This window comes from Monodelphis domestica, chromosome 1, assembly GCF_027887165.1.
Source record: "Monodelphis domestica isolate mMonDom1 chromosome 1, mMonDom1.pri, whole genome shotgun sequence".
NCBI classification, from domain to species: domain Eukaryota; kingdom Metazoa; phylum Chordata; class Mammalia; order Didelphimorphia; family Didelphidae; genus Monodelphis; species Monodelphis domestica.
The window spans coordinates 585,023,745-585,051,166 of NC_077227.1; the positions used below are offsets into that span (position 1 = coordinate 585,023,745).

Genomic DNA, 27,422 nt, shown 5'->3' on the forward strand with positions numbered 1-27,422 from the left:
CATCTCTTAGGGAGGGAACTATTGAATGACATGATTATATTAGCCAAAATTCTTCCTTGAGGTCCAACCTTATGGCAGATGGTGATATTGTATCCTGTGAACCCCTAGGAGGCTCAATTCATAGCAAGCAGTATGATATCCCATGTGGGAAACTTCTGAATTTAGAAAGGCTAGCTACAAATGAGGCAAGAGATTAGATGTATAACATATGAGGAATAACCCACCTTAGAAAAAAATTTAAAAGCTTGTCACTGAAAAATTAACCATCAGGTGACTGATTTTGTTTGCCACAACTCATGAATCATCTACTTACTAAAGATGGAATTGAATTGTGATGTATGTTGTTAGAATGCATATAACAATAAAATCACAACTTTGGAAATAAAAATATATCAATCAACCAAAAGACTTACATTTATTAATCTCTTATCCTATGACAACTTAATCAAAGTTTGGAAGTTCAAATAAAAAAAATAAGTTTGTCTCTTACCCCAAGAAACTTATATTCATTAAGGGTAGCTAATTTTTAGAGGGGAGATACAAGAAGCTGAGGGATATTTCAATAGGTTATATTTGAGCAGAGGTTTTAAAGGAAGGCAGAGAATCTATAAAGCAAAGGTGATGGGAAGTACACTCCAGACATGGGATAAAATCTGGGAAAAGGCATGAAGATGAGAGATGGAATGTCATATGTGAGGGAAAATGAAAAAAAACAACTTGGTTTGAAGATGGAATCAAATATGGACTGTGAAGGAGGTTGGATATAGTAACAAATGAAAGCTTAAGGTCAGGTTAAAGAGAGTTTTAAATATTTAACAGAGAAGTCTATATTTGATCCGAAAGGTAATAGGGAAACACCAGAACGTTCTAAGTAAGAGAGTGACAAAGAAGACCTGCTCTTTAGGTATATCATATCAGCGACTGTGTTGAGGATAAGCTGGAGGGAGGAGCAATGGGAGACATGATGACTAATTATAAGGCTATTGCAATAGTCCAGGCAAGAGGTGATAAAGAGAGCTTAGATTTATATCATGCTTTAAGGTGGGAAAATGTTTTAAAATTTGGATCTTATTTTATACTCACAACAATCTATCTATACATTTTCTATAGTGCCTGGGACAAAATATACATTTAATAAATATTTATTGACTATCTATCTACCCATTCCTCCATAATGTTATAGTTTAAATAACTCTTATAATAATCCTGTGAGCTAGGCACTATCATTATCATTATTTTTATTTTCTAGTTAAGAAGACTGAGGCTCCAAATGTCTAAGTGTAAGAGGCAGTCAGAGTGAGAATATGACCTATGACTCCATAGAGAATGTAAACTAACTTGAATAAATGAGAACATCAAAAGAAGCTCCAACTCTCCCATGGGAAAACATGCACATGACTTGGGCCCATTATGACTTCTTTGTTCTGCTCTTATACAATATCTGACCTGGCTTGGGGTTGGTGCACGGATCGATCACTATTCAGTCCCACTGCTACCAAGGAGGGCTAATCTCATGAGCAAACTCCCTTAAACAACATAATTAACCCAATAAACACTATCAGATCTACATATATTACTCCTACACTGGCACTGACAACCTTATTTTTTTCAGTATCTCAGTATTCTCTCAGAAAGTCTGCCACCCTTCAGTTGGCATAATCAAGATCTGTACTCTAAGTGACTTACCCATAAGCACGTAGTTAAAAAAAAATGACAATGCTAGCTATTGAAACCAGTACTACTGATTCTGGCTCTGGCACTATTTCCCTACACCACTGCTTCTCTGAGGTTTCTAGTTCTTCAATGGGGTTCTGAGACAGATATATAGGATGTAAAGGTTATTAACAAAGTAGGGTGCACTTAAAATGGATTTTCTTCTGTCTGGAATGGCTTAAGGATAATGCTTCCTGGAGACAGAGAGATGAAAAAAGATGACTAAATACTACTCATCTATTCTTAGATAGTTTCCCCTTTGGACAGCACAACATTTTTGCTTTGCTGTGTCCTCTTCTGTCATTGAAAAGATTAAACATTCTTAAATGCTAGAGGAGCAATGCCATTCAAATTTAAAAGGTTTCATGTGTGTGTTTTTCCCCTTGCCTGTGAATCAGTCCATTTTACTAAAAAGGAACCTGGAAAAGACACCACATCTCACACACACACACACACACACACACACACACACACACACACACACACACACACACACACACCTTTCAAACATACATTCATATTCTATTCTCCTCTCTCTCTCTCTCTCTCTCTCTCTCTCTCTCTCTCTCTCTCTCTCTCTCTCCTCTATTCTCTCTCTCTCTCTCACTCTTTCCCTCCTTCCCTTGTAATTTTCATTCGTTCATATTCTTTGAATTACAAAGCTGAAAACTAATTAATTACTGGTATTCCTAATCAATGAGCTCTGCATTTCTGATCCAAAAAAGTTCCAGGTCTTTTGGGTTCTGTATCCCTTTTGACTGAGACTCAAAGTAAGAATGTCAGTAACTATTAGTTCATATCAATCAAGACATAATTAACATGGAGAATTCATGAGTGGACCTTTCACCCTAGTCCTGTCTTTTTGGTTAAATGATCTCAGCAGTTGGCAGTAAAATAGCAATCATTTCTTCAAGCCTTTAAGTACCCTCTTCTGTGAAGATCTCCCCAGGCCTGAGAGCTACACTTAGAAGTCCTTACCCATTTGCCAGTGACACTAGTGATATTTGCTGTAGCTTAACGCAAAAGCATAAAATGTTTTCCTGGAAGGAGGAAGTCCTTTGGAATATTGTATCTTCATTGATGGCTAATTCCCCAGAGCTGATTTATACATTGCAGTATCCTTGCAAACTGGACATCTAGCCTTTCCAGACATCAAACTGCCTTCTCCCACTTAACCCAGTTTGGCCAGACTCAGTCTCAACTCAACAGGATTCCCCCTTTTTCTAGATCTCTCATTCCTCTCTAAAGTTTCCTCCAAACATAACCACATTCAAATTTGTAAAATATTTCTTTGTGGCTGAAAACTCATTGAAAAAAAGCATAATATAGATGAGAGTGACAGACTTAGAATTAAGCAGTGTTAAAATCTTGCTTTATATTTCACTACATGTGACCTTAGTCAATTCACTCAACTTTTCTAGGATTTAGTAGTCTCATTGGGAAAATAAGAAGGTCAGGTTACATCATAACTTCTAAGATCCCTTCCATCTATAAATCTATACTTCTAGGATCCAATGATCATCAGATGGAGAAAGATGGAGACAGAAAAACAGAAACAAAGAGACATATAGAGGCAGAGAAGGAGAGAGAGAGAAAGAGGAGAGAGAGAGAGAGAGAGAGAGAGAGAGAGAGAGAGAGAGAGAGAGAGAGAGAGAGAGAGAGAGAGAGAGAGAGAGAGAGAGAGAGAGAGAGAGAGAGGAAACACTGAGGAATCAAGAGAAAAGAGACATACAGGGACAGAAACAAGAAGGAATAGAGACATTGTCAGAAACAGAGAGGTGGGGAAAACTGAGAGAAAGAGAAAAATGAGAGAGACAGAATGAGAGACAGAGAGAGAGAGACAGAGACAAAGAGAGAGAGAAAGAGATGTTTCTAATTTGTAATTAGGATAGGAAACATTTAGAGTAGTCTCCACAAATATATGTTAACAACTCCTTTTCAGCTTATTGTTCTATAGAATTATCTGAGGTCTCTGAAGAGATGAGTGACTTACCAGATTTCCCAGCATATGTCATAAGCATAACTTGAATCCAGATCTTACTGACCTTTAGCTGAGTCCTCTCCTCACTGACCTCTATCCTATGTCCTACATATAATGGACATTAAAATGTTTATTCAATCAACCTGCCACTATGCACCACAAACTGATTTGTTCTTAATTGGCATGCAGCAAAGTTAATGCCTGGCCTCCCTAATCAATGTTCTCAGTATTTCTTCTAAACTGAAAGAGAAAGATCGTAAAAGTATGGCTTCGGCTCCTCTTCTAAAAGGAAAGGAAAATGAAGATGCCAGTGATTAGCAGGTCACACTAATCTCAACATAATTAACCAGGAGAAATATAGCAAGAAGTCTTGTTGAATAGAAAAAATAAATGCAGACTGACTTCACTTAAGCCTTGTGTTTCCTAAAGATTAGTACTGAAGGCTCTGGGGACCAGTAAGCATTTTCTACTGATCAGTGCAAAAATCCTTACTCCTGAAAACCCTTCACTTTGAAAAATTGACTGCTCTTCCCTCAACTCTCGCTTATTTTCTCTGACTCTTGGTTCTTTTCCCTAGAGCCACAGATAGCACCATGAGTTTAATCTAACAAGTTCACAAGGGTCTAAGGATGAAATTCTAGATGTTTTATTGATCTGCAATCTAGTTTGGGCTAGGTGGTACAGTGGATAGAGTGCTGGGACTGGAGTAGGGAAGATTCATCTTCTAGAGGTCCTATCTGACCTCAGACATTTACTGGCTATGGGATCTTGGGCTAGACACATCACCCTGTTTGCCTCAGGTACCTTGTCCATAAAATGCTCTGGACAAGGAAATGGCAAACCACTCCATTATCTCTGCCAAGAAAACCCTAAATGGTATCACAAAGAGTTGAACATAACTGAAAAATGACTGATTCCAATTCAAAAAGTAATTCTTATATAAACATACATAGGCATTTTATGACCTCTCTTAGGTTTATCAGAGATACCAGAATCATTACTTGACTACTCTGGTACTTTGGGGTCATTATTAACAACAATATAGCTAAATAACTAAATCAAAACCAACAACAAATAGTACTCACCATAGTACATGGCACAGAGAAGGCACTAAGTTAAGAATTGTTGAATGTATTTATCCAGGAATGAAAGATAGCGAGCTATAAAGGATGTGGCTTGCTGGATTTGCAATAAGAATGAAGAGTTCAAATCTGACTTCTATCTATAAGTAGTGCTGTGGCCATGGACATGTTGCTTAATTTCTATTTCCCTTAGGTAAGTGTTTCCATTTATCTACTAATCATTCAACCAATTAACCAATCAACAAGCATTTATTAAGCATTAACTAGTATACTATGTGCCAGAAATAGAGAATACAGATTTAAAAACAAAATTGATCTGCCCTAATGAGATTAATATTCAATAGAAAAAATAATATACCACTACTTATAATAATCATAATCACATTAAGTAGCACCTTAAGGATCATAAAGCACTTTACTTATGTTATCTCATTTGATCCTTTAAGTATACAGTAGGACGTCATTTTTTGCAAACTCAGCACATAGAAATTCAGGTATACATGATTAGCAATTAAAAATATAAAGACAGAAAATTAAAATGTTAATTTTCTGCTAAACCTATGCCATTTTCCCAAGCAGTGTAGTCTTTCAGCCATTTGCCCAATCATATTCATTCTTATTCTGAGAATCATTAGTGAGTCATTACACTGTTTTGTGCTAAACCTCAACTCCCTCTTGAGTCTTTTTCAATAGTTCTCATTTGTCATGTCCCTATCAGTGCAGTGCTTCCCTTTGTTTCATTAACACCTATTTGGTTATTAATAATGCCTCTAAAGTATAAGAGTAGTGAAATAATGATACTGGTACCTCTGTTAATCCCAAGAAAATTCATAAAATGTTTAGGTATATTTATATAAGAAATACTTATTAAATGATGAGTTTTGCAATTATGTGTGACTGTCAGTTTACATGAAGGGTCTTAGAATAGACTGGTTGCATAAAATGAAGTCCTTATGCATACAGTAAATAAGCAATTTAAAAGAGTGATATTAATTGAATTGGGGATTAGGAAAAGTCTCATGTAGGAGGGAGCACTTGAGATCTGAAAGAAAGTAGATAATTTTACTAGGTGATGGTGTGTCCTGAGTGCTAACCTAATCAAAGGTATGGAGATAAGAGATGAATGTGAGCCTTAGTGAGCCTTAGGTTGGAGGATATTAGGATATGGTTCAAATTGAGAGAAATGTCTGATAGGTCTGGAGGTTCAGTCACTATCATCAACAGAGCAAGTCAGAGAGATATCTGGACTTTTGTCCTTCTTTCTTCTGCCTTCAAAGTCACCAGAGACCACCTCCTGTCTGTCTTCCAGGTTCAAAGACATAACCCTTCAGTTGGTCTGTTCCTTTCCTTTCAACTGCTCTTCCCGGTAACATTCCAAATAGAACCTTCGTTTGACTGACAGGTCATCAGCCTCTGCTTCTGCCTTTTTGCGTGCTTCCCAATTTCTCTCTTCCACAGTATGTAAGGAATAGCAAGAAGGCCAATTTAGCTGAATCAAAGAGGGCATGAAGTGATTGTGATAAATCTTTAAAAGCAGAATAAAGCCTGACAGACCCCCTAGAGGCAATGGGAAGGTACTAAATATTTTTGAGTAAGAGAGAGATGTGTTTATACCTGTGAATGAAGACAATCCCTTTGGGGTCATGGATTAGAGAGGGTCGAGATTTGAGGAAGGAAAAACCAGTTAGACAATTGTCTGGATGTGAAGTGAGAAAGACTTGACTTAGGGTTATTGTGATGTCAGGTGGAAAGGATGCATGAGATGCGGTGTAAATAAAATAATTAAGATTTGGTAGTTAGCTATAGGGGAGTGGGGTAGGATAAGAGCGAGTAAAGAGTTGAGAATAAATCTCAGACTATGAACCTGGATACTGGAAGGATAAAATGGTACCCTCATCAAAATCAGTTTAATCAGTCAATTAAAAGTATTCCATTATGTCCCAAACTTGTGCTTACAGAAACAAGAATGAGATAGCTGGATTATGGGAAGGGAGCAAAGTAAATGATACATTTTAGATATATTTAATTTGAGAGATCTACAGGATACCTGCTTAGAAATGTCCAATAAGCAACTGATGATGTAGGTCTGAAGCACAAAACAGGGATTAGAGTTGTTTATGAAGATATGGGTATAATCTGCATAGAAATGATAATGGAATCTATGAGAGTTCATGAAATCACCAAGGGAATTGTAAATTATTCCTGTATCAGTATCAAGTAAGACTTTTAAATTTGAAATGCCTGAAAGCATTTAACCCCAAAATCATATTTGAATAAGTGGGTCTCTTATTTGGCAAACATCTCAAGTTTAGCATTGGACAAAATATTATCTGCGAGAGAAATTGGTGGTATGTCGTAATAAATGAAGTAATTTTGTTTATTAGACATATTTCACACAAATAGTGTACAAGGAATTCACAGCCTAAAGATTGAATGCAGTACAATTTCATTAATAGGCATTTATTGAATGACTGAACAGTTGAATTATGCCATGTTTTGTTTACAGAGACATAAAAACTCTTTTACACTGAGAACTGAGGGAGTCATAGTAACCAAAGGAAACTGATTATATTCTATCACTACAACTGTCCCCACCAAAAATATGGTAAAGAGAAATTTCTGGATTTGAACCATAACTACATTATCAGATCAACAGCTTTTTTAATATAATTCAATCACCAAAAAAATTAAGATAAGCTTATGGTCTTTGAAAAGATTGTTAAATTTTTTTATGCCAGTTGTCTCATTGATAAAATCTTTTCCATCATCCCATCACTGGGCTGTTGTTTACCTTAAATTTAAAAGGAAAACACATTTGGAGGAAAATCTGTGGGAGTAGAAATATAGAAGAAAAACAAGTGCTTGATCACATGTGTCAATGGGGTTATGATTGGAGTTATAAACCTTAAATGATCACCCTAGTGCAAATATCAATAATATGGAAATAGGTCTTGACCAAAGACATATGTAAAAGCCAGTGGAATTGTGCATGGGATATGGGAGGGGTTTGGGGAAAGGGGGGGGGGGGAGAACCTGATTTTTGTAATCCTGAAAAAATGCTCTAAATTAATCAATTAAATATGTATAGAAAGGAAAATATAGTTGCCTTGGTCTAATTTTCTGGCTAGGCATCAAACAATTCAAAAGATTGGAAGGCCTAAGAGATTCCATTTACCTATAACTTCTCAGTCATTTGAACAGGTCCAGTGAATCATATGTAAAATAGATTACACTGTAATACTTTTAAATGCAAGTGATTGCATTGGTGGGAGTTCTTCCCCCACTACTGTGAACTGAAAACTCTCTATGCCTTAGTTCTGATGAGACTAAAATTCTTGAGCTGATGACCCCTCCTTCTGGTTATGAGACCCTCCAAAATTGGGTAGATTTTATCCTAATAGGACAAAGAATCTTATTCATTAGATTCTGAGTTTCTTGAGGGAAGAATCTGTCTTTTGCCTAACGTTACATCCCAGTGTTAAGCACAATGGTGGGCACAGAGTTGGTACTCAATAAATGTTTTTGTCTCGTGGAATGATGAAGCATCAGAAGACTTGCGTAGAGAGATCAAATATTATTTTGAAGAATTTATTTATAAAAATTAAATCAGTTGAGATGAGATATTAACCAATCAGGCAATCTGAGTATTCCTTTATCACAAACATTTATCAGGCATGTAATTTGTACAGAGCATTGTGCTTTACTAGTAGTGGTTAGAGAGTCTGATTGCCTCTCTCATGGAGGTTACTCTAGTAAAGACATGAGGCACAAATTGATTAATTATCCAGAGCTAACAAGTAGCTTTACTCATCCTCTATCCAATCCTTGACCCATCATCATGCACCATGTTTAGAATCATTATTTCTCATTCCCAAAGATCTCATTAAGTTTTGGGTGGTAGACTTCCAGCTATATTGGATTAATCCCTGAGGGCTATTATATTGTACAAAGATGAGGAGTCCCTCTATTGTCTGTGAAGCCAGAAGAATTGATGGCTTGCTAATGATACAAAAGGGAAGTTCCTGCCCCCTCACCTCTCGAAGGTATGATTCTCTCCTGTGTGGCTGTCGTGAAATTTTTGTTTTAACTCTTTATGGGTGAGAGATGACTCAGCAGAGCTCTTTCCCCTATCCCTCACACTACCCCAACATGGATCATGAACACAGCTTAGTTAACTGGAATCATATTAGTTATTTGCACTTTTCCTGTGAATTCAAGAGGTTATGAGTCCAAAAGGTGGAGTAACAGAAACAGACTTGGAAGCAGGGGAAAATTCTATATAAGCTAAGAAAAGCAGGGCAAGAGGATTGGCCCAAACCTGGCCATTTTGCCCAGACATTAACAGGAAGATTTAGACCATGTAGTGCCAAGGTGAAATGTAAAATCCCTAAACCATCAGTCTTTGAACCATTTTATGTTCTAATGAGGTTTAATCATCAACCTTCCTGTAGACTGAAATGGTACTCCTAAGTTATTGAATCCTATTTTGTTGCTGCACAATTGTGAATTTTCTATGCTTTTCATTTCTTCTGTAGGAATAAATTAGCTGTCTCCAACCGGATTACTTTTGTACATTGAGTATCTTGCTACTCTCACCTTTTGAGAGAAGACTTACATATGAGCCATAATTAAAATAATTCCCTGGAGCACCAGAGTAGGGATTTAATCAATCAGCAAGTACATATTAAATGCCACTGTGTAGCAGGTTGGGCAGCTAGGTTGCATGATGAATAGAGCACTGGACCTGAAGTCAGGAAGATTCATCAAATCTGACCTCAGATACTAGTTGTGTGACCCTGAGCCAGTCAGCAAATCACATTTTATTTGCCCCCTTTTCTTCATCTATTTAAAAAACTGAGAAGAATATAGCAAGTCAATCCAGTATCTTTGCCAAGAAAACCCCAAATGGGGTCACATCAAATGTCATTGAAAATAAAAATGACTGAACCCAACAAATTTGGCAGACAGAATGCATGATATTAGGCTAGTAATAGAAACCCCAAAATGTGAGAAAAAGGAACCCTTTCTTCTTATAGACCAATCATTTAACTCCAAACTGAATTGGTGGTTTTACAGAAAAGGTACCTCCTGATTGGAGCAGGAGCACTCTATTAATCAGTCTCTTTGGCCCAGCTGAACAGTCTTTTTAAAGTGAGTTATATAGACCAATGGTTAAAGCAATAAACCTGGCGTCAGAAAGACTGGAGTTCAAACTTGACCTCAGACACTTACTAGCTGTGTGACCCTGGGAAAATCCCTTTTTTTTTTTTTTGCTTCTGTTTCCTCCTCTGTAAAATGGGGATAATAATAGTACCTCTTTCCCACAGTTGTTGTAAGAATAAGATAATATTCATGAAGCACTTTGTAAAACAAAATGTGCTATATAGATGCTAGCTAGCTAATAGTAGGAATATTAATAGTAGTAGAAGAGGTAAGTATAAAGCATTTTCTGTTTTAACGTATAAGGTAGAAAATCTTTATCAATCAGGTGATTCAAGAACAGCTTCATAGAGAAGGTACCATTAGGGTTCTCTTTAAAGGATGAGTAAGAGAAAGGGAAGGCATTCCAATAAAGGAAACATCATGATCAAAGACACAGAATCAGGTAGGTCCATGCCCACTCAGGGGACAGAGAGGACACTAGTTTGGTGGAGGATAATGATATGACTTGTGGCTAGAAATGCAAGATTGAATGAAATTATGGAAGGGACTGGTGAGTTCACTGTCCAGATAAGCAATAAGGATCACCAAAGGTTTCTTTTATTTTTTATGTGTTTTGTTTGCTAGCAGAATGATATGGCTAGAACTAAGCCTAAGAAAGAATGTTCTTGCTGTTGTATAAATGATACAATGGACACAATAGCTCCTAGAAGTGGGAAGAACACTTAGAAGGCTTTTGTCCAGGTGATTAGTAGTAAACAGTCCCTACAAGGGTAATGGCAAAGGAAATTAGAGAGGAGAAGACAGAAGAAGTATTGTGCAGGTCAAATTGATAGGGTATTATTAATGAATGGCTAGGAGAAGTAAGGGCCAAGAGTCAAAGATAACCACAAGGCTTTGAGCATGAAACTTTTGGTGAACCTGGGTAAATTATAGGACCAAGATGGAAAGAAGGAAGTCTGAAAGAGCAATGACAATGATCTCAGAGTGTGTAGGGCTGCTCCATGCCAGAAACACCTGGCACTTTAACTATTAGAAAACTCAAGAGATATCATCATAAAGGTGTGGTTTGTGTGTATATGGGAATATTTCAGGATGTATCTGTTCTCACGAAAAATCTTATTACTATGGAGATGTGGCTGTTTGACAAACAGACCATTATTTACACTCATCAGGACAAGGATCTAGAGAGATTATCCTAGGAGAACCCAAATAACTCTCATCTGGTGATTGAACTGCTGTGGCACATAATGCCTTATATGCAAATGGGCATCACTGTTTGAACTCTGAGTGCAGGCATTATGCAAAATTTGGATTTATGTAACTTTCAAACAGATCCAGAATACCCTGATCTTTATTAATTCAATATAGAACTCAAATAAGCAATTCTGTGCCTAGCATGAAAATTTATGGAGAAGCTCTAAAGCTCCCTCTGCCTCTGTCGGCTCTGTCAGGAAAAGAGAAGGGAAATAAGTTGAAGTCTGACAGGATTCCAGGAGAAGAGGAATGCACATTAAACACATTTACACAGAAGATAAGCAGTGAAAGACTCCATCTTTCCTTACATGGGCATTCTCTCTCATTATTCACTGCTCCTACCAATCTCTAAATATTGGTTTCACATTTATAAATTCCTGATAAGATCAAGCCATGTCAAATATTGTCCCTAGGCATCTTAATAACAACCATACCTTTTAAAGTGATTTGCTCCCCAAGCAAGCCATTGCTCTTTTGATAATCCAGCTTTGACATATGAACAGATACAGGACAACCCCAATCAAGTCAAACAATTCTGCAATCCCCAGGAATCTCCAGGGTGCTTTGAAATTCTAAAAAGAGCTCCCCAAGTGGAATCAATTTAAATTCATCCATAATTAATTAATTGTGATTCATACCAATAAAGTCCTCACCGTTGCTCCTGTAATCACAGATGTAAATATAGAAAACACTTTAGAAGTCATCTAGTTTAACTCCTACATTTTACAGATGAAGAAACTGAGGCCCAGGGAAGTCAAGTGACTTGGCCAAGGTTACATAGGTGGGGCTATTTTTCTGCTGAGCCATGCTACCTTCCAATGATCCTAGGTTCTTAAAGGATCGAGAGAGACTCAGAAGCTGGAAACACTTTTAGTAGGGACCTCATGATGCAATGTATGTCAACCATCTGAAAGCCATTCCAGCTAAAGCCAGAGAGGCTCACTACTGGAAGGACTGACTACAGAATATCCTGAAGATCCTCAAGTACAATGTTAAATATTTTCCATTATCTCTTTGTATCCCTAGCAAACCTAGCACAAAATCCTGTACAGGCAGTACCTCATATATACATATTTGGTAGGATTAGAGGGGCTAATATTTATAGAAGTATAGGAAGTACCCATACCAATGGACTCAACAAGAACATTGAAACATGGAAATAAGAACAAAGTTTTTCAAGTAGAGCAATGACATATTAAGGTAATAGAGAATATGGAAGTGGGAGGGGGAGTGTAAAGTGCTGGGAAAGGTAGAAAGGGTTAGGTTGTGAAGAACTTTAAATGTCAAACTCAGTGGCTTATATTTGATTGTGGACATAATAGGAAGTCACTGGAGTTTGTGGAGTAGAGGTAGTTAATTAGCAAAGCAGAAGCACTATGCTTGACGTCAGAAAGACCTGATTTCATACCCTGCCTAAGATGAAAGGGTTGTTATGAAGATCAAATGAGATGATAGATGTAAGACAATATGTAATCTTTAACAAGCTATAGGCTAGCTATTTTAATTAAAGGTTAGATAAACAAATTTTAGCAAATATTAACAATATAACATTTACAGAATTGGTCCTATTATAGATTCACCCAAGATATGTCATAGAATACTTTTTAAAATTATTGAAGTGGTAGAGAAAGTTGTTTAATAAAACAGAAGGTCAGGTGTCGCCAGGCTTCCAAAGTGAAGTATCCTTACTGCCTTTTCCTATAAGCAAAAATTAAATAAACAATGAAGAAACTTGACAGGGAAATAAAGCTATAAATATTTAAATACTTTTTCCATTCCTAAGCCATCTACCATGCATGCATACAATGTATTAGTCATTTTTCAGTCCCCTGGTGTTCATAAGCCATAGTGACTATACAAAGAGGAATTTGAGCATGATTACCCATCAAACTTGAGATCTGACTAGGCAGAAAACAGTAGATATTTGGCAGGTGGTTAGGGCTGTTCAAGGCTATTAACACACTACTCTTTGGCTTATGATAATGTATCTATTTAAAGGCGTTCATATATGACTCAGAATAAATTGAAGAAGGATGGTCTTGCTAATCCTAAAAATAATGCCTAACCAGTCTGAGTATGTCTAATCTTAAAAGGTTATTAATAATTAATGAGTAAGAAGTGGAGAATACCCACTGCTTCTCTGTGGCTGCAGTTTTTTACCTTAAATAATTCACAAACACATCTGCACCAAGAAATATTCTAATATATTATTTTGAAAGATTCCCTATCTTTGATGTTCTCATGATAGCTTATATTGCTCTGCAGGGTTTTGAATGAGACTTCAGTCTCATTCTTATTCCTATTATCTTATTTGTAGGGGTTCGCTAGATACAAAGGGGAGAAAAAAATCACCAGTCTAATGGCAGGATATTTTGTTTTGTGACCTTTGTCAAGTCTCATCAGGTAAACAAGACTGAGTTTGGATCTTAACTCTCAAAGGAAGAATTAAAAAATAAGAAAGAAAAACAAAACAGAACCTTAAGGCACAAGCTTAAATTCAGTGAATCATAAATAACCACTAAGAGGATTTCAACAGAATTTAGTTACCCTTTTCATTCCCTTTTCATAGACTCATTTTCTAAGGAAAGAATTTAATGATCCTGGAGTTTGAGATAAATTCTTTTACTGCTCTAGGCCTCAGTTTCCTTCTTGGCAAAAATGAATAAGCTCCATTTTAGCTCTGAACTTCTGATTTTATGTTTTTACCTAAATCAATCAGCTTATCTCACAAATGAGAAAACTGATGTCCAGACATGATTAAGTGGTTTGTGCCAAATCACACAGCTCATTAGTGCAAGGCTTGGGATTAGAATCCAAGTCAGCTGATTCCTAATGCCTAGATTACTGCTCTGTTACAATGACACCATAATGCCCCACATTTTTATCATTATTAATATTCAAGAAGAGCTGGTGCCCATTAGCTTCATAAGAAACATGGATATTAGACACTAACTCTCTGAAACAGAGGCAAGGAGCTAAGAGCAAATCAGAGACCCTATCATTAGAGTAACCATTGAAAGACCATTGAAAGAACACTGGAACACTGGGACACTGGGATGGGGAAGAGGGGATGAGGTGATAGGGAAGCCATCCATCCATACATCAATCAACACAGCACATTAAAATTTTGATTTAATCTACTAATTTTACCCAGAGGAGGAATTAGGAACAATGAGTAAAAATTACAGGGAGAATTTCGTGGTTGTGTGTGTGTGTGTGTGTGTGTGTGTGTGTTTAGGAATGTGATTTTATTAGGGTAGCAGTCACCCCTTCCCTATTAAGGATGAAAGAAAGATAGAGGTTCATTCATGGCTAATAATGAATCAGGATGAAGTATCTGGACAGAGCCACCATGAGGATTGTGGAGCCAGCCATGGGGAATGATCACATAGACAAACTAGGAAATGAAGAGAAATCCCAAGGCAAAACTAGGAGCTTCAGGACCTTCAATAACTGAAGACCTCTTGCAACATGCTGTGAAAACTGTAGGACTGGAGAGAGATGCATACTAAAAGAAGATGCAGGAATAACAATGGGTATGGTGACACTGAACATTTATAAAATTAGTTGTTGAAAGAAAATGGCAAGCCACTCTAGTATCTTTACCAAGGAAACCCCAAATGGAGTCATGAAGAATCATGCCTGAAACAACTGGAGAATGAAGTAATGACTGAAACAACTGGACAACATTGACATTGGCATAAGGAAATGTGAAGAGCATTAAGATACTAAGACAAGTTAGGAAATGAAAATCTTGCCCCTTTATCAAGGGTCTTAATTCCACTGAATGTGGCTGAAAATGACATCCAGTATCTTGTGGGGAATTAAGTGCTAGACTGAGTTTTTGTGAGGGCTGTGTTTGAATTTCTGAGGGGAAGAACATAAAGATCACAAAAGTGAGAGATCTAACTCTAGTATTGTTAAAGGAAGCTCAACTATAAATCTTATCTCACTGTATTTGCTAACCCTATTCTATATGTAATTTGTATTAGCCTTAAAGAATCAGCCACCTTCTCTCCCAGAAATCTGCTCAGTACCTAGGACCATCTCTCTCTAAAACATCTTTCAACTAACCTTGCTCCCTTCTCCCATTGAAGAGTTCCTTCCAGAAGGCTCCATCTGGGAAAAGATTCAATCAGTTCATGATTAATTCCCCTCTGAGCTTCACTTTGGACTCTATTGGACCTCACTACCAAGCCTTCCTGTGATTCTTTCTAAACCTCTACTCCATTCAGTCACTTTTTATATATTGTCTTTCATCCAAAGAAGCTCCTCGAAGGCAGAGGCTGTGCTTTTATCTGAATCTCAAGTGATTAGCACAAACTAAGCATTTAACAAATGTCAACTGTTTGCTGGAGGGACCTTTAAGAGACATGATCCAGATTCTTATGTGCCCAGGAAAAACCCTGGGCATATGCATAATGAACTACAAAGATTAATGAGAGGTTCCTAGGGAAGATTAAATCCAGCCTGCCTTTCAGAGAACAGGGTCTGATGTTTGATTTACATCCAGTATCAGAGAATTATAGAATCTTGAATTTTTATGGGATTTCAGGGATCATCAGACACACAAAGCTTTGGTTTTGTTCCATGAGATGTGCCAAACCTTTCTGAAGACCTAGTAGCAACTCATCAATCTGAAGGAGAAAAACACAATAGAAAAAATACAGCAAGACTGTCTTTTTAATCAAATGCAGTTTCACTGTGAGAGGAAAGAAGCTAATTCATATCTTCCAATTGTTTGCACTCATCAGATAGAGTAGCTCAAAAAAGCTGTGGTCTTTGTACAAACTGTGCATACCCAATGATTTCTTCAGTGATGGGCCTGTTTTCTACAGAGAGGTAGCATGAGTAGTGCAACTAAGAGAGAAGCATATACCTGTCTCTTCTTTCCTTCCTTCCTTCCTTCCTTCCTTCCTTCCTTCCTTCCTTCCTTCCTTCCTTCCTTCCTTCCTTCCTTCCTTCCTTCCTTCCTTCCTTCCTTCCTTCCTTCCTTCTTTCCTTCCTTCCTTCCTTCCTTCCTTCCTTCCTTCCTTCCTTCCTTCCTTCCTTCCTTCCTTCCTTCCTTCCTTTTTTTCTTCCTTCCTTTCTTTCTTCCCTTTTTTCTTTGATTTCCTTTTCTTTCTTTCTTTCTTTTCTCTTTTCCCCCACCTCCTCCTCTTCTTTGCTGTTGTTCTTCTCTTTCTTCTTTTAATACCAGAAATAATGAGCAATGATTACATAAAACAGTAATTCACCTAACTGATTTAATTCCCAAGGTCACCCTGATACACACCTATAGAAGACTTTGTAGAAGGCTTTTTCTTGCCATCTTTAGAATCCCTGTAGCCACTCAGAGGGCTGTTACAGTACCTCACTGAAGGGTGAAATCTTTCAGGAGAGAAATGCCATAGAGACATTTTTTATATTAAAAAGGCTTCACATGGACAGAGACAGATCCACTCTTTGGATCTTTGGCACTTGCATGGAACCTATCTAACTTGTTCACATTAAATACTGAGTGGGTATTAATCCATTAGAAAATAAGTGATCAGGACAGACCAAGAAGGGAAAGGTGCATAAAAATGATCATTTTATGGGCCTCTTCAACCCTAACTTTATATAGAGTTAAAATTGATTAAATTGATATCAAGAGCAACTACGACATAGAAAATAAGGGGGAAAGATGTCAGTGGGAAAAAGGCCTCATAAACCTCAAAAACATGTATATGGAAGGGAGAAAGCATACAATCTGTCCCAGTCCTTCCATTCTCACTAGCTAAACAGTGTATGCCAGGTGAATGTCTTTTCAATTCTATAAATATTTATTGATTATTTAATAGTGTTCTGTCCATTCACACAACCACCATTTTTTTCTTTTGCAGGCCCTCATGTCTGGTGTATAGCAATCACTTTCTAATTGGTCTGCTTCAAATCTCTCTCCTCTGTAATTCATCCTCCACTTAGTGGCTGAGGTGATTTCTTAAAGTTCAGATATAACTATATAACTTTTCTGCTCAGTAAGCTCCAGGGACCCTCTATTACCTCTAGGATCAAATATCTTTGGTTTGTTCTTTAAAACCCCTTTTAGCCAGCCCTGTCCTCACCCTTCTGGTCTTTGTAGCCTTTACTTAGTTGCACACATTCTACCACCAGCTACACTTTTCTTCTAGACTGAGAATTTAATGTCAGTCTTTTTTTTTTGGCAAGAGACTCTTTTACAAGAGACCTCAGCCCTGATGTCTCTGATTCTTTTTATTTACACGTCTTCTCCCCCATTAGGAAATCAGTTTCTTGAGAGCAGGGATTGTTTTTGCCTTTCTTTCTAACATTTAGCACAGTGCCTAATATATAGTAATTAATACATATATATTGATTGACCAATCATATATAAGATACCATAGAGAACAGAAAATAAGAGGTCTTACCCTCAAAATTTTTATAATTTAATAAAGTAAGTTGAGACAAGTATTCAATTGATAATAAGTCAGAAAATAGCAAATGCAATTTAGCAAATATAAAGGAAGCTTCCCAGAGTCATACTAGATCATATGTAGTCAAGAAAGATTTTATAGGGAAATTGAATATCGGAATATGATTAGATTTTCAATATTTAGTAGAGGAAGGAGAGAAGAATTTCCAGACAGAGCAGCAGCTAAAGTGTCAGCTCCATGAAGGCAGAGATTGTCCCTTAGTTCAGTTTCTGTCTCCCTTGGTACCAAATACGGTGCTTTTCACAGCAGCAAACTTTTAATAAATGCTTATTAAAGGAATGGATTAATATTAGTAAGGACGCAGGGGGTAGAAAAGTGTGAAACACATTCTGTGACTATGACCAAGTTAAATGTTACAGAGATAAAGTTGTCAAGTTAGAGACAGCTTTTGCAAGTCTGAATGCCAGGTAAAAGTGATCTAGTCTTAATTCAGCAAGCAACAAGAACTCTCCCGCTACTTTTTTTTTCTATAGGAGAGTAACAGTATCAGTGTTATTCCCTGGAAGAAGCAATATATTAATAATATCTAAGATAGAGACGAAAAGGGCAGATTTGGAACCTGGGAGACCAGGGTAGAGAATATCTTGCAATAAGTCAGACAATAAAAATGAGAGCTGAAACAGAGCAGTGGCAATGGGAAGAAGTTTTTTTTTTTTTTTCTGAATCAGCTTGGAGCATCATGTATTCATCACCTATCCAGGTTCCACTCCCCACCCCCAACTTGTCTCAATGCAGCAGTAGCTATCTGGGTCTGGTAGCTTTTCAGAACTTCACTTTTCCTCAATACACAGGATGTAAAGAGTCCTAAGACTTCTGACTGCTATGATTCCATGGCCTTTGCCCAAAAGAACATGACAAGACTCAGAAGATGTCAAGCCCACAGTTCTTTTTACTGTCCTTTTGGAATTACATCAATACAGTCTAATTCTTTGGTTTATATTATGCCTTAAAATTTTCAGCAGTTTGCAATATGCTCCACAATTCAATGCAGAGGCTTTTTCCCTGGGATATACATGAGACCTGAATACATAGGCAAACACTGAAGGCCATCGGCTAGCTTTTATTCTCCCTCGCTATAGTATTATGGCAGGTTTGGGGACAACTTTCCTCAGGTCATGTCTATCTGTGACTTTAAAGGCTGGCTATAAGAAGTCTCAGAGGGTGAAAGAGGCTCGTACTTCATCTGGGTTACTGGCAGAGCTGTAGCTATTCTGTTCCTCCCCCCAAATTGAGTCAATCCTCCTTTCAGATTTTATGGAGGGATGACAAGAAGATAATTCATCTTCTTGACATCCCTCCATAAAATCCAGTATTTCCTTATTACCTTCAGGATCAAGAACAAAATTCCCTCTTAAGCATTCAAAATCCTTCATAATCTACCACCACCACCTTTTCAGTCTTCTTACACCTAATATTCCCAAATACTTTTTGATGTGATGGCACTGACATCCTTCTCATTCTTTAAACAATACTCACTCTCTTCCAATTTGGAACATTTTCAATGGATCAACTGGAGATTCATATCTTTAATTCCAGATTTCTTTGAAGTCCCTGCTAAAATTCTATCTACAATGGGAAGTCTTTCTAGATCCCCCTCAATGCTAATGCCTTCCCTTTGTGGATGAACTCTAATTTATTTTGTTTATAGCTTGTTTGTATATAGTTTTCATGTTGTCTCCCCTAATAGACTGTGAACTCTTTGAGATTGGACCTTTGCCTATTTTTGTATAACCAGTGCTTATTTAAATGGTGTGACCTAAGGAATATTTGTTTACTAATCAAATGCTATCCTGATTATGTTAATAGAGAAATAGGACAACCCCCTAAATTTGTCAAAATCTATGGACAGCTCTACAGATGTGTTGGCCAAGGCAATAGGGAGAGTGATCCAACCATTTCTGTGATGATGAATATGTGTGGGCACTGTGAGCTTCAGCTACATTCAAAGAAGATTTAGTTTATTGACAGCAACTCCCACATTGCCCTAGGAACATTTTCTAGCTCTGAGGGTGTTTGGATTCATGAAAACAAACTGGTATTTTGTTGTGTTGAAGTTGTATTTAAATTCACAGAAAACTATTTTTATCATGAAGTGAAATAAAAAAAATAACTTTACCACTTGCTAATGGAGACTATAAACAAAGATATTGTTCTCTCATTCCCTCACTACTTCCAAAATCTAAGCTTAGCTTAAATGTTGAGTTTAGACATGGAAAACAGAAGGGCTGGTTAAACATAAAAGGGAAATGCTTAAAGTGACAAATGTTTTCAAATGTCTATTTTAGAGATTTTCTTTGGTGGATGTTAATAAACCTTTTGGAGAAACAAGATGTACCTTTTCTTGAATAGATACAGGTTCATCATAGCAGGTCATTTAAATTTTCTAAACACTGGTTTCCTCATCTGTAAAATGGGAATACTAACACTTACACTAACTATCTCATAGAGTTATGAAGAAAGTATTTTGTAAACTTAGCAATGTAAGCTATGGATATCTTATGCTTATGTACAGAATATGCCTATAAAACAACAATATTTCCATTTATAAATTTCACATACACAGTACAATAGAAGTCTATATTATATCAACTTTTTAAAAAATCAGTTTTCATACTAGTTCAGGGATTTGTCACCTCTCACCTGTAGCAATAACCTCCTAATTGGTCTCCTCTGACTCAGTCTTTCCCCATTTCTAATTAGCCCTTCTCCCAGATGCCAAAGTAGTTTTCCCTAAAAGGGTAGGCCAAATTAGGTCAATCTCTAATTAATAATCTGATCAATAAGGGAAGTGGCTCCCTATTACCTGCAGTATAAAATATAGAGTCCTTCATTTGGCATTCAAAACGTTCCATAGACTAAATTCTTTCTACCTTTTCAATCCCCTTACAATCTATTCACTTTCAGAAACTCAATATAATTTAGTTATAATGACTTGTTTGCTGTTGCTTGTGCAAGATCCTCCATCTCCCATCTCAGGGCCTTTGTACTTGCTATTTCCCATACCGGAAATATTCTCCCGATCTGATTCGTGGAAATTCAGACTTTTATTTAAGGTTTAATTCAAGCACCACTTCTAGGAGACTTCCTAAGCTTCCAGTTTCCTTCCTTCTGATGCTACTTTCCACTTACTCTGTACTCATCTCATATGTTCTGATTTATATGCTATCTCCCATTAGAATGAAAGATCCTTCAAGGCAGGAATTGCTTTTTCTTTCTTTCTTTTTTTTGTATCCCCAAAGCTAATAGAGAGCCCCATAGAGATACACAGTTGGTGCTCTGTTAACTGATTGGATAATGGAAATAGTGAATAAAAGCATAAGTGGATGGGTGGATGAATGAATGAACAGAAACATGAATGAATTAATGAATGAACACCGAAATAAAACACAAGTTTCAGGCAACATCAGAGAACAACTATTTGTCTCATTTGGCTTTAGCCAAGAGTATAAAAGGAATATAAGGATCTCTTAGACTTTCTAAAACTCATGCCCTTTTTTTTTCTTTTAAAGGACCATTTAATTATACTGATGATTTATGCACAACTCATTAGACAGTGAGGTAGAATGCAAAGCTAAACTTTAATTCCAGTATAAAGGTAACTAACCTGACAGTAGTAATAATTATGAAAGATTCCCCACCTCTTTAAAGGATTACAAAACAATTCTACTTTGTTCAAATTTCCTATATTCTGATTTTCCTGCAACAGAAGCACTATTTCACACAATCATGGAGTTGGATAAGAGTTTGCCTAGGAATTTAGAATTTAGAACTAGAAAAAAACTACAGATATCATTTAGACCAACCTTTCACTTTAGAAACAGGAATAGCAAGGTCCATGGATGGATAGGAAATAACTTTCCCAAGATCATTCAGGTAATAAGAGACAGAGTATGAACCTGAAGCCAGATTGTCTGATTCTGTATCTATTACACTCTGCTAACAATTAGACACTTCTTATAGTTAGACAAATGGAAAATTTGTAAATGATTCCCGATATTCTATGATTGTAGAACTTTTAGTATGAGAACTCCCTTCATATGACATAGTAAACTCCTTGAGGGCAGAGACAGGTCTTTGTATCCTCAGAATCCAATATGATAAATAGCTCACAGTAGATGATAAATAAGTTCTTGACAGTTTGACCAAAGCATATCATGTGTTACAATGAATAATTCTATGATTTAGTAGAAAAGTCCTAGGCAGTTTTCTTGAGGCATTTAGAAGTTAATTGACTTACACAGATCCCATTAGATTGTGAACTTGTTGAAGGCAGAAAATGTATTTTGTCTCCTTTTGCCTCTTTAGCACAATGCCTAGTCAGGGTGCTTGAAAATGTTTATGAGAAGGCAGTTGGGTGACTCAATGGATTGAGAGCCAGGCCTAGAGGTGAGAAGTCCTGGGTTCAAAACTGGCCTCAGACAAGTCCTAGCTGTGTGACCCTGGGCAAGTCACTTCAACAACACTGTCCAGCCCTTACTATTTTTCTGCCTTGGAACCAATACAAAGTATTGATTCTAAAGTGGAAGGTGAGGATTTAAAAAGAAAACAACAAAAAGTTTATTGATTGGCTGATTGATGGTTTCTTTTAATGATAGGATTTGAGCTGATTTCTGGTTTCCTTTTGAGACTCTCTATGAGACTTTTATGAGGAACCTTCCTCAATGCCCTTAGTTTCTAATGCTTGCCCCTTCCTCAAATGATTATGTATCTTCCTGTCTGTTTACCTGTGGAATCTCCTCAAGTAGAAGATGAGCTTTTTGAGACCAGAAGCCATTTCCCCCTTTTTCCTTTTCATCCCCATTACCCAGCAACATCTTAAAAATTAAATAAATTTTTGATAAAGGCTCATTTTTTGCCCATTATTTTAATGCTAAATAAGTTTTCAATAATATTTGAATTTTAAAATATGAAAATAATCATATTAGGATTGTGGCAAAATTTCAAACACAGACAGATGGTTAATGAATTAACATTCTTTGAAGAAATATAGTAACCCTCAAATTCAAAATAAAATACACCCCTTTGTAAACCACAAACAGGAATTTCATATTAATTCTAAACTAAGATATATATGCCATCATGTATGTATATTCACAGATATATATCCATCAAAGAACATCTAAAAATTAAAGATTCATATTCATGCTTAAAAAATCATAGATTTGTAGCTGAAAGAAATCTGAGAAACTCATCTTCATTTTAGAAATGAGGAAAATGAGTTCCACAGATGTGTAATGACTTGTTCCAGGTAAGTCACTGAGCCAGGATTCAAACCTAGCTCTTCTGACTCCAAATCCATGGTTCATTCCAAAGCCCAAGTTCTTCTAGGATATAAGCCATTTCCCAGGATGTTAATTAAAGGAAAGCTAATCTAGACTGCTAACCTATAAATCAAAACAAACCAAATTGATATAATGAGCTTCTTCAATTTTGTGAAGGTTGTTATGACAGCAAGAAAAAGGCATTGTGGTACTTCCTTGACTTGGTTACTTATCCAGTTATTTATTATTATTTTTAATAAGGTTCAAGATTAAGCTGCTGCTCCAACCAATTCTACTTCAGAATAGTAAGCATAATTAGTGAGATATACAGTGTTCTATTTCCAACATCTCCTCATGGTTATTGTTCCTAACCTACCTGCAGCCTTTACCGGGGGTTGTTCTCCTAGCAACAGTTTTAACCTTTTGGCATGGATTTTCCCTTGATAATGTGAGTCAGCCACGACTGCTGATGTAAAAGACATGTTACAGAGTGTACAGCATTTGTTCTTATCCACCATGTCATCATCGCTTCCCTGAAAGGAAAGAAGAAAAGAAAGGGAATGTTAGAAAAAAAAACCATACAAACAAAAAACAAAGAAGGCTCTGGGACCAAAAGGATGCAGAAGAAATCACTTAACTAAAATCTATGAGCAAAACTAAGCCTTTACCCTTCCTACTCCCCCTCCTACCCTTCCACTGAATCTGGGATTTATTATGAGACTGGTTTAGTGAAAGCTTAACAACTCTTCGACTTCTTTTATGCTATCTTTTTGAAAGACAGTGTGCTATGGAGGCAGCTAGGGGGTTCAGTGGATAGAGAGCCAGGTCTGGAGATAGGAGGTCCTGGGTTCAAATCTGCTCTCAAATATTTCCTAGAAGTGTGACCCAAGTCACTTAAATCTCATTGCCTAACTCTACTCTTCTGCATTGGAATTAATACTTAGTGTTGATTCTAAAATGGAAGGTAAGGGTTTTTTGTTTTTCTTGTTTGTTGTTTGTTTTGTTTTGTTTTGTTGTAAAAGAAAGACAATGTGCTATAGGAGGCAGAGTACAAGATTCCTAGGTTAAGAAGATCTAGACTTTTAATCCTAGACCAGTATTTACTAGCATTATGCAAGCAAGCTGCTTAACCCCTCTGATGCTCAGCTTCCTAATGTGCCAAATGGAGATTATAGCACCTTCTCTTCTATTTCCTATGAGGCTAAAATAAGATGATATAGGTGAAGTGCTTTGTAGTGCCATATCATAATCAGGTATTATTTTTACCAATCGCTACTTCCTTGTCTGAAAGCACATTCCAAGGATCAGGTGCTATAAAGGACCTTGGGAATGATCTAGTTAAATCCCCTTGTTTTATATATGAGGAAACAAAGGGCTAGAAAAAGCCAGTAACTTACCCAAAGTCACTCAGGTAAGGAAATGGCTTTGACATGAATCCTTAGACTCACAATCTAACATTTAAGAAAAAAAGTAACCCTTACTTACCTTCTCTCTTAGAATTAAGAATCTGTATTAGTTAGTTCTAAAGCAAAAGAGCAATAAGGGAAAGGCAATTTCCCTTATTGGGTTAAATGACTTGCCCAGGGTCACATAGCTGGGAAGTGTCTGATTTCAGATTTAAACCCAGATCCTTCTGTCTCTAGGTCTGATTCTCCATCCACTGGGCCATTTAGATACATGCTTGTTTTATTATGATAGTGCTCACATGTGTGAAGAAAAATGGAATAAGCACTTACTCAGAAAAATGCATAGTGTTAAAAACACCAACACAGTATATGCAATTTTAGATTTTTACTATGGCCTGAGTTCTTGGGCAAGATCTACAAACTGGTGCATATTCAGTATTTAACTCCATCACTAATACAAACCAATCTTGGTTACCAGAGTACTTCCTGGGACAATTCTACTTAGCTTGACTTGTTTGATCTATTATTTCAGTATTCCAAAGTATCTTAGAGCCCATTGGCTTGGATGTTTCATCCAAAAATGCAGCTCAAAGCCTTTACATCCTGTGATGACTTTACATCTTGTGAAAGTCCCATCCATGTTGTCTTACCCAATATTCTAGGAAGATCTCCCTCACATTCACCTGATGTTGGTGGCTTCTTGGTTATCTTATACTCATTTTCACTATGTGAGCATACATTTCATTGATGACAACCTTTTACATTATTTCCTTAGTGTAATTATTTAGTTGTAAAGTTCTATAGATCATTCATGCCCACTCTGAGCCTTTCCATTGCCCTTTCTTTGTCTGATCTTCAATTCCATTTTTTCCCAACATGTTAGCATTCTATTACTGACAGCTGTACAATATTACCAGAAGAATGATGATGTTAAATAGATGTGTTTTGGATATAAGGAGAACATCGGGGTCATTAAAAGAACTTTATGCTTTTCCAAAGTCAAACCAACCCATTTTTCTCTTCCCATTAAATCGTAGGGCCATTTCATGGTTGGTTTGTAGTGTCAATTTAAGATATGTAAACATCAACTTTATAGGTTGCCCATCTACTAAGTGTTTATCATGGATTAAAAAATAAAAACTCTTCATCCATTTATTTTTTCCTTTGCAGATAAGTCAAATTCTTTTGAGAGATTAAAGACATAACTTAGGAATCTTTTCATAACTTTTGGAGCATGATACAAAAACATTATTGACAAATGGTAATGTCTGGAGGATATCACCACAAATAGTAGGGATTCTTAACCTTTTTGTGTCATGAATCCCTTTGATAATCTGGTACAGCTTGCCAAACTTTACCAAACCAATTGGAACTTCTCTCCAAATAACATTTTCAAATATGTGAAATAAAATGCTTAGTATTACATTACATATTTTTATATATCAATTCTGTAGAAAGAAATTTAAAAGGTGAAAGATTCTGTGAAATCTATCCATAGGCCCCTTTAATGGTTCATCATCTTCAGACTGAGAACCCTGAATTTGAAGGGAATCACTAATGAAATTTTACTTGAACATTTGAAAGTTATCAATTATTAATACTCATTTCACTACTTAAGTCTTCTGTCCACTCTTATAGATCATAAATCACTCCTCCTTTCATTTGTGACTGTTTACTGTGTTAGCATGACCACTACTTCATTACCTTTTGGTCAACCTTCTTATGATAAGTCCCTAGGTTTTCTTACCTACATGAAGGAACACAGAACTTTCAGTTGCTGGAAAGAAAAAAAGAGGACGAAGAAAAAAGGGTGCTGACCCTTTGCAGCCTATTGAAACAACTCAGTCTCTTTGATGTGTAACAAACACAAAAGGTATTCTAACTGAAAATAGTATGCTTATCATGGTTTCTTTTTAAAAAAAATATTTTGCCATAGTTACATGATGCATTTTCTCTCCCCTCCTGGAGCTGATAAGCAATTTCACTGGGTTATACAAATGTTATCATTTAATACCTATTATTCATATTATTCATTCATATTATTCATTTTTGCAATAGAGCAATATTTTAAAACCTAAGCCCCAAATCATGTACCCATTAAAAAACATATAAACATGATAAATCAAATGTTTTTCTTCTACATTTCTGCTCCCACTGTTCAGTCTCTCAATTTGGATAGCATTCTTTCTCATAAGTCCCTCGTGATTGTCCTGGATCATTGCCTTGCTACTAGTAGCAAAGTCCATTGCATTTGATCATTCTACAATGTTTCATTTTCTGCGTAAAATATTCTCTTGGGTCTGCTCATTTCACTCTGCATCAGTTCATGGAGGTTTTTCCCTTTCATATATAAGTCCTCCAGTCCATCATTCCTTATAACACATCATATACCACATTTTTTTTAATTTTCCAAGTTTTTTGCCAACACAAAGAGTATGGCTATGACTATTTTTGTACCTCCTTTTTTATTCTAACCATAATTCAGAGAATAATTAAACAGACATTTTAAAATGTGAGATGAGTTAGTTGAAAATACTGATTTTAAACTAAGAATTTCTTCAACTGTCTTCATAAATGGATCCAGTTGGGTGTCTGCATCTTAAAAAAGCTAACAATGACCTTTGGAGACATCAACTTTAAAAGAGTTCTATCTAATCAAATTAAACTACAAACTCCTTGAAAGGAAGTATCATCTTTTATTTTGCTTGTATATGAATACCCAGTTCTTAACACACATTGAATATTGCAAATACTTAATAAATGCTTGTTGACTGACTTATTGATGTCATTCATTGAGGCAAATAGTATCTGCGAGAAATAGTAGAACCAATGGTAGATGTGGGGGGACCTAGCAGAAAGTAGAAGAAAGAATAGACATCTAAGAGAGATATACTCAGCTAGGTAATGTAAAGAGAGTCCCTGGGTTCAAATATGAAACCTTTCCATCTTGGTAAGAGTAGGTAAAAATGAATTATTTATTCTTTAATTTAACAGGGGAACTAAAGGTCCTCTTACCATAGAGACAGGAAGAAGAAACCATAGAGACAGGGAACTAAGGAAGGGAAAAGGTTATAAAAGAGGCCAGCATG

At 36.5% G+C, this 27,422-nt stretch overlaps 1 protein-coding gene across 4 annotated transcripts in view; it reads right to left on the reverse strand.

Annotated features, from left to right (window-relative positions):
- The window catches only part of ZMAT4 (zinc finger matrin-type 4), a 564,854-nt gene that overhangs the window by 195,225 nt on the left and 342,207 nt on the right, over window positions 1-27,422 (reverse strand). For all 4 annotated transcript variants that reach the window (XR_008915557.1, XM_056813567.1, XM_056813568.1 and 1 more), the window contains exon 5: window positions 23,304-23,460. Coding sequence is in view for 3 of the 4 variants with exons in the window: in XM_056813567.1 (XP_056669545.1) it covers window positions 23,304-23,460 (157 nt within the window). In the remaining variant the exon portion in view is untranslated. The remainder of the gene's footprint in view (window positions 1-23,303; window positions 23,461-27,422) is intronic.